Consider the following 8,524-nt stretch of genomic DNA (forward strand, 5'->3'; position numbering starts at 1 on the left):
TCAGATTGAATATATATATAAGTCAAAGAGAAGAGTTCAAGAAGAAATAAAGAGATATCCGATGCAAACAGGGCAAACATGGGCAAAGATAACTATTCAATATTCTCTTTTTTTGGTTCCGACACACACCACATGCAAATATACTACACTGCAGTACCTCCACATTAAACACCATCCGTTCTACTTTGGGCAAAGCATCTTACATCCCAGTTGATCATACCATTTGCTCAATTCGTACCCTGGTTAGCTCCAGAACTAGCCATGATCGAGTCGACTACCCCTCCTCCCGAGCCGGAAGGGGTCTTCTCGCTGCTTGATACAGATTTGTACAAGCTGACCATGCAATGCGCGGTGCTGAAATACTTCTCTGATGCCGGTGAGCTGCATCTACCTCCAGGATGCGATACACTTCAGTTAATGCGATTGCGATTGCGACAGCGATTCTTGTTTCCATTAGCTACCCCTCAATATGTGATCCTTGCTAATCATTCTCACATGGCGCGCGGGGCAGTGCAGTCCCCCTTGTGCGCGGGGTTATGTATGTTGCGCAGAAGTTACGTATACTTTCACCAATCGGACAAGGGATATGAAATTCACCAGAGCCGCCTACAAATGGCTGAAGAGCGAGACAGACAGTACGTTCCATCTCTCGTTGATTATTCATGTTCGCGATTTTGCCACTCAACTGAATGCCAAACCATTCCGCGGGGTATCTACCGTCATTTTTTTGTTCTCCATAAAGTATTATTTCTATCTAATGACCCACAGAACTTGCAAATATCTCCCTTACAACCGAAGAATGTGAATTCCTCAAATCTCAATGTCCATACCTCAACTCCGCTTACCTACGCTTCCTCTCGTCTTTCCGTTTCAAGCCTGCTGATCAACTCGACCTCTCCTTCACCCCCATAAACAACACCGGTTCAGAATCAGATATTGGAGATATAGACATAGCGATACACGGATTATGGGTCGAAACTATTCTCTACGAGATCCCCCTCCTAGCATTATCCAGCGAGGCTTATTTTAAATGGTGCGATCGCGACTGGGATTACCACCAGCAGAAAGAGAAGGCCTATCGAAAAGGTTCTGTCCTTCTGGAAAACAGGTGTACCTTCTCCGACTTTGGCACGAGACGGAGAAGGAGTTATCATGCACAGAGCCTGGTTATGGAGGGGCTCTGCCACGCTTCCGCTGATGCGAAAGCAAAGGGCTGGAAGGGGACCTTCTCTGGCACAAGTAATGTACACTTCGCTATGAAGCATGGGGTTGTTCCTGTGGGCACAGTTGCGCATGAATGGTACATGGGCATCGCTGCTATTACGGATAATTACGAGAATGCGAACGAGCTGGCCTTGCGGTATTGGCTGGGGTGTTTCGGGGAAGGGGTGAGTTCCACCACTTTAATTGTAACAATATTGCATATACTGGAGAAATTCTAAAAAATGCCTCCGAAGGTTCTGGGAATAGCTCTTACCGACACTTTTGGCACACCTGTTTTCCTCGAAGCGTTCAACAGACCAATACCACAGAACACGATCGCAACGCAATGGGAAGAAACTACCCAAGCCTCCTCAGCCGGCGGTAATTCCGCAACTGACAGACTACCCGAGACAAAACCTCCAATCGCAGCACCTATAAGTCCCTCATCGGAAGAACATGGTCATCTCCCAGCCAAAACGTACGCGCAAGTCTTTACGGGCGTCCGTCAGGATTCAGGCGACCCAGACTATTTTGTGAAGATGGTGCGCGACTTCTACGACAAGGTCGGGATAAAGGATAAGAAAACAATTGTCTTCTCCGACTCGTTGAATGTGCAGTTATGTATCGACTATAAGGTTATTGCTGAAGAGTCGGGTTTTCAACCTGTTTTTGGGCTGGGGACGTTCTTAACCAGTAAGTGTTTTCCGTTCCCCTTGTTCTTTGCCTTTACGGAACATTACTGATATGTTGAGCAGACGATTTCACCCAACTATCCGACCACAAGAAATCCGTACCGTTAAACATCGTCATCAAACTCTCCTCCGCCGGCGGGCGGCCAGCTGTTAAACTATCGGACAATTTAGGCAAGAATACTGGCGATACGCGTACAATTGTCAGGGTGAAGAAACGCCTTGGATACGTCGAGCGCTACTGGCAGAATGTGGATGAGACGAGCAGGTGGGGGAAGAGGGACGATTGATGCATAGGCTATTATGTGTCATACGTACGGACGGTTAGATCTCCACGGCAATAACAATGTGTATATATGTAGTATTCGTATCTGAGATAAAGGTTGCAAAAGGCAGCTTTAATATTTGACAATCCCATTATAACAATCAACTGCATGCTTCGATAGCAGTGGGATCGTATCTATATAACTAAATAAATAGTTACTAGCTGCAATAACTACAACCCTATTCAATCATGTATTCAGAGTAGTAACCCACCTGGTTCCGGGATGGCCACAGCTTCCCTTCACGTGAAACTACAGAATCTATATGTATCTGTAAGACAGGATAGTTAGATACGGTGATACAGCCATAGTGGCAGATTTCTCGCGCCTGTGGTGTATTTTACTTTACCATGGTTCCAATCTGCTGTGATTGCATGCAGCTTACCTGCTGTTTTCATCCCAAAGAATTTGCCTTTCTTTGATCATCTTTCTTCAATTGTCTTACTATTGATGGATATATTCAAAGTATTTGTCATTATGATGAAAGTCAGAATGGAGCAGGCATAAAATAGTAGTATTCATAATGACTAGCTAATTTATCTGAGCAGAACAACTGAAGAAAAAGAAGAAAAAGAAAAGAAAAACAGCAAAAAAAAATAGAATATATATATATATATATATGTATGTATGTATAGGTCTATGTAAGTCATAAGTGAGTCATAAAAGTGATATAACTATAGCAGTGGATGGATGAGTCATAGCTATAATATAAGATATAACATGACTTATCACTAAATAAGCTATATCATTAAATGAACAGCTTTTAATAAAACTAATTCAATTTGCTAGAATTCAATTAATTTCACAACAAAAAAATAAATATTAATTAGATAATTAAATAGTAATAAAAGTAATATCTAGTTTTATACAAAATAGATAATTTAATAAAATAGATGTATATTTAACTGAAAAATGTAATTATGATAAAAAATCTGATATAAAGTTAAAAAATTGATTAAAGAAGTATTAATTTTTAAATTAATAGTAAAAGTAGTAATAAACTACTTCAGAGAATTAAAATTAATATTACTTTTTAAATTAAAAAATTAAATAAAGTTTAAAAAATTAAAATTTAATAAAGATATCTACATCTGCTGTTATTTTGATATAGTTATAGTTGAACTGACTATTTTTATTTTATAATATGAGTATAAGTCTGTTCTTGCTTCTTAGCTTCAAGTTAAATTTTTTTAATTTCTCTAGTAAGATGTTGAGCTTTTCACAACTTTATCTTTTTAGTTTTTCTCTTTCTTATAAACTTTCTGAGTAGCTTTTTAAACTATTTATTATTCAATTTATTTATAATAAATCTCTTCAGATTTAAATACTTTTCAAAAATTATACTAAAATTACTTTTAAATATATTGAGTAGCTTTTTTTTTTTATTTTTTATAATTTACTTTCTGAATTCTTTTATAAAGTTATTAAATTTTAAATAATAATAAAAAATTAAGTCTGATTAAACTATTTGTGAGGACATTTAGAGTGAATGAACTGAGTGTCAAAAGAAAGTATGAGAAGCTCTATAACTAGAATTATAAGAAAGTAGGTATATAGATATGATGAGCATTACAGAAGGAAGAGAATAGCAATGGATGAAAATGTATATATAGAATTGAATAGTAGCTAATCACTGAATCTCTTCAAGAACTTTGAGAATTCAGAGTGTTTATATACATAAATGAGTAGTAATAGATTTTATCTCTAGTCTTTCATGAAAGAGGGAATTTAGTAATGTAATGATCTGATTCTTCATGAAGTGCTGATTCTATTCTTCAGAAAGTGCTGATTCTAAAGAACTGATTTTTGAGAGGTGCTGATTCTAAGGTGCTTTGATAAGCAGTATGCAGAGATTAGCACTTTAGTAAGCAGTGTGATAAGCAGTGTGAGGGCAAGGAGCTAGTCTAGAGAGTTTTGGCATCACAGTTGCTCTCTTTTTTATAGATACTGACCTCAGCAGCTATAGAAGATGATTATTTGTTGATATAGAGATAAGATGTGAGCATGAAGTGTTTGTTGATATAGAAGATAACACTTATGATGCTTATTCAGTGATGTTGAGGGACTGATTGTGAGTGATGCTTGCTCAAGCTGAGTAATCTGTCTGTAGTGTGTGATTATTCCCATAGAGAGAAATACTGTGGTCCTTGTCACCTCACACATAAACTGTGTATTCAAGTGAGTGTAGTGCATCTTTAGCTGCTGTGTCAGAGAGGTTATTGCACTATCAGTGTGATGACTGATTGTTGATTGTCTAGTTTACTCTGTTTTCTGAGTTGAATTGACTGCTTGCTCTTCAAGATTTTTTATTCTTTGCAGAGAGAGTGGGTCAGTGAAGATCTCATGTTATAGAGCAAAGCTGCTGTGTCTGATAGCAGTGTTGACAGCTTCATCTTGTGCTGCTCATTCAGTGAAATCTCATGCTGCTGTCTTGATTGATGTTGTCTGTCACACTCAGCACAGAGTTGAGGCAGCTGGTGTGCTGATAGTGTTCTTCAAGAATGAATGCTGATTTGAAGACTGTAGCAGTGTTAACCAGCAGTCTGAGAATATCTCAATCTTTAAGATGTCTCTTTGAAACTAGATTTTTCTTCTTCAGAGATTTTCTGATCAACATGTTGAGTGGTTCCAATAAGTGTGATGTGGACTTATGAATGAGCATTTGATGCAGTGATAAGAGAGGGTCTGTGCTCAGAGCAGAGATTGAGAGAGGCTCAGAGTTTGAAGTGTTGATTCTAAGAGATTTCACACAGAGTGTGTGCTCTTGATCATAGACCTGTGTGCAGTTAACAAGAGTTGTAAGTATTTGTGAGAGTTAAATTTTCAACTCTGTTTGACACTGTGATGAAGCTTCTGTTGCAAGATAGAAAGCATGATCTCATCATGAAAAGAGTCAATGTAATCTGCACAGTAACTGAGTCCATCAGCTGGGTTTTGTTTGTCTGAGTGATGATGCAAGATGAAGTCATATGCTGACAATACTTCCACTCATCTAGACTGACATCAATTCAGTGTTTTAGTCATCATAAAATACTAAAGATTAGTATGATCAGAATAGACAAGAATTGAATGTTGACTCTCTTTTAGATAATGACATCAATTCTTGAAAGATGCAACAATTGCAAGAAGTTTCTTATCATGAGTATCATATCATGTTTCTGTATCTAGGAGTTTGCAAGATCAGAATGCAATTGAATATCATTGATCATCATTCTGTTTTTGAGAGATAATGACAGTCACTGCTGCTGTAGAGATATCAGATTCAATCTGAGTTTCTCAGCTTGAGTCAAAATGAGCAAGTAGAGAAGTCTGCATAAAGTGTTCTTTTAGAGTGTCAAAGATGTATTGTGCATCTTTTATTCATGTGAACTGCAGCTTTTACTCCTCTTTCTTTGAGATCTTTGTGAGATCAAAGAGAGGCTCTGTGATTTTGAAGTAGTTTTTGATGAAGCAGTGATAGAAGTTTGTAAATCTCAAGAAAGTCTAAACTTTCTTAATACTAGTTGAGACTAGCCATTCTGTAATGGTTGCTACTCAATTTGATTCTATTTTAACACCCTGGGGTCCAACAATGAACCTCAGGAAGGAGGTTTTGTTTTTGACAAACTCATATTTAGTGTGCTTTGCAAACAGATTCGCGCAGTCTAGACATTAAAGTATCTTTTGTACATGCACCTTATGCTCATCCATTGAGTTTGAATAGATAAGAATGTCATCTAGATAAATCACACAGCATATGTCAAGAAGGTCTGCTAGAGTGTAGTTTATATAAGTTTGAAAGATGACAGGGGCATTTGCAAGCCCAAAAGGCATAACATTATACTCAAAGTGGCTATATTGTATGTGGAATGCTGTTTTTCATCTATCACTGCTTCTAATGCATATTCTGTGATAAGCATCTCTAAGATCAATCTTAGAGAAAACTTGTGCTTCAGAGAGTCTATCTAGCATCTCACTCACAAGAGGTAATGAATATCTGTTTTTGATTGTGAGACAATTCAGATCTCTGTAGTCTACACAGAGTTATAAACCTTTATTCTTCTTTGGAACAAAGAGAATAAGAGCATCTGCAGAGCTCTGAGAAGGAGATATTCAGTCTTTTTTCAATGCACTATTCAAGTAGTTCTGAAGAGTTTTCAACTCTGTTTCAAAGAGATTGTAGATAGACATGAATGAGAATCTGACTTCTTTTTCAAGATCAATCAGATGCTCTGCATTAGATACAGATGCACTGAACGCATTCTCTTCAGTAAAAAGATGTGCATATGATCAGGCATAGTCAGGCAGGTCATTGATGAAAGCTGTATTTGCAAGTAGATTGTCTTCTAAAATTGTTAAAATTTCAGAGAAAGGCTCAGAGACTTGTACAGAGGTCTGAGATCCTCTGACATGAAGCTCAGAGATGAATGCAGAGTCCTCAGAGGTTCTGATGAGAGGGCCAGAGGCTTGTGAGGTTGAGACATATACTATTGTAAATATGTAAGCAGAGATGCCAGTGAGTAATTCATTAGCAGCATCTGTCACACTCAGGATTATCTCTTGATTGTTTGATTTTTGACAGAAATAGAATTCTTCATCTTTTCAATCAATGAGAGAATTGAGTTGTTTGAGCCAGGGAAATTCTAATATCATATCATAGTCTGAAAGTTTGACAATATGAAAAAAGTGAGATTCTCTGACTATAGTTTTCTTGCTATCTGAGACTTCTACCTTTAGATCAATGGTTTTAAATGAGTGTGTTTGATGACCATCAAACCTCTGTATTCTGTGTGATATACGCTCTGTTGGTTGCAATTTATATGATTTGACTCAGAATTCACTGATAAAACTTACCTGGGCTTCAGAATCTATAAGAGTGAGAATTGATGTGTCTTCTGTGAGTGTTGGAATTTGAGCAGAAAGAAGAAAGAATAGACTTAGTGATTGCTGATTTTTGAGAGTGTTAAGAGTTGTCATTGCAGCATGAATGACACTTCTTATTTGTTTTTTGACTCTTTAGAATTTGATTTGAAAGAGGGTTTTGATGAAGGCTTTGAAGTTGAGAATTTGTCTTCAGAGAGTTTGTTCTTGTCCTTCTGAGCCTTGCAGTCTGCATTGAAGTGTATAGAGCTTTGGTGAACATCACATCAGTTGTCAGAGCACTTTTTGCATTTCCAGCTTTTCTTTTTAAATGCTGTTGATGTATCATCATGTGGATCTTTTCTGTGAGTAGTGCTTTTTTGTTGTGTAGTCTTCAGAATGTTGCTCTTCACAATGCTCAGTTTTGTGATGAAAGTATCATAGAAGAGATCATATAGCTTGACTACATACTTCTCAAATTCTGCACAAAGAGAGAATAAAATCTTGTCAAATAGATGCATCTTTCACTGATAGTCACTATATTTCTCAAGAAGGTAGCTCTCAATTGACTGAAGGGTAGACACAAAATCATGAACAGTTTGATCTTCAGATTGCCTTAATGCCTGATACTTCAACTCATAGTCCTGGCTTGTCTTGTCTGGGTCAATGATCTTAGCATGAATCCAGTTATAGAAATCATCCTAGGTAATTGGTGTCTTCAGTTTGAGGTAGTATTATTGCTATTTTTGCTGTAGTTTAGCATCAAAATGTGTTGCTGCTTCAAGAATCTTGCATTCATCATCATTCTCAAAGTACTGTTCTTGATAGACATAGAAGGCAAGGCTTGAGAAGATAAAGTTTTCTAGTTCCTTGAGACTTTTTGCCTTAAACTCATTTGAGAGTTTTCGAATTGGCGTGAGATGAGGCTTGGGATGAGTGGAATTGACACTAATAGTATAATCTGTTGGCTCCACTTCGCGCTGTTTGCTTCTAGAGATTTGAAGTTCTGCACCAAAAGTGTTGACTTGTTATTGTAGTTCAAGGACTTTCTTGTGTATTTCTTGATATCCTTGTTCTTGTTGAACTATCTGAATCTCTTCATCAACTGATGTGTGAGATGCTCCAGTATTTCTTTCTGAAGTCAGATTTGATGATTTTTCATAGGGAGTTTTTTCTATACACACTTCTTCATTAGATGTTGTATGTGGGGTATCAGTTCATAAGTTATATTTGGGACTCATTGTTATAGACTTAACAGACAACCTCTCTTAGAGTGGTTAGAAACTGTGAGGACACTTAGAGTGAATGAACTGAGTGTTAAAAGAAAGTGTGAGAAGCTATATAACTAGAATTGTAAGAGGGTAGATATATAGACACAGTGAGCATTACAGAAGAAAGAGAATGATGATGAATGAAAATGTATGTATAGAATTGAATAGTAGCTAATCACTGAATCTCTTCAAGAACTTT

The 8,524-nt window shown here is 37.2% G+C and overlaps 1 protein-coding gene across 1 annotated transcript; it reads left to right on the forward strand.

The window, feature by feature from the left end:
- Positions 1 to 261: 261 nt before the first annotated feature.
- Positions 262 to 2,182, forward strand: PADG_08593 (nicotinate phosphoribosyltransferase; the record flags this gene model as incomplete). Its single annotated transcript, XM_010765602.1, has 5 exons — positions 262 to 376; positions 552 to 635; positions 769 to 1,388; positions 1,458 to 1,896; positions 1,959 to 2,182. 5 exons carry the CDS (start codon positions 262 to 264, stop codon positions 2,180 to 2,182), a joined length of 1,482 nt encoding a protein of 493 aa, XP_010763904.1.
- Positions 2,183 to 8,524: the final 6,342 nt, after the last annotated feature.

Source organism: Paracoccidioides brasiliensis, assembly GCF_000150735.1.
Source record: "Paracoccidioides brasiliensis Pb18 unplaced genomic scaffold supercont2.23, whole genome shotgun sequence".
NCBI classification, from domain to species: Eukaryota; Fungi; Ascomycota; class Eurotiomycetes; order Onygenales; family Ajellomycetaceae; genus Paracoccidioides; species Paracoccidioides brasiliensis.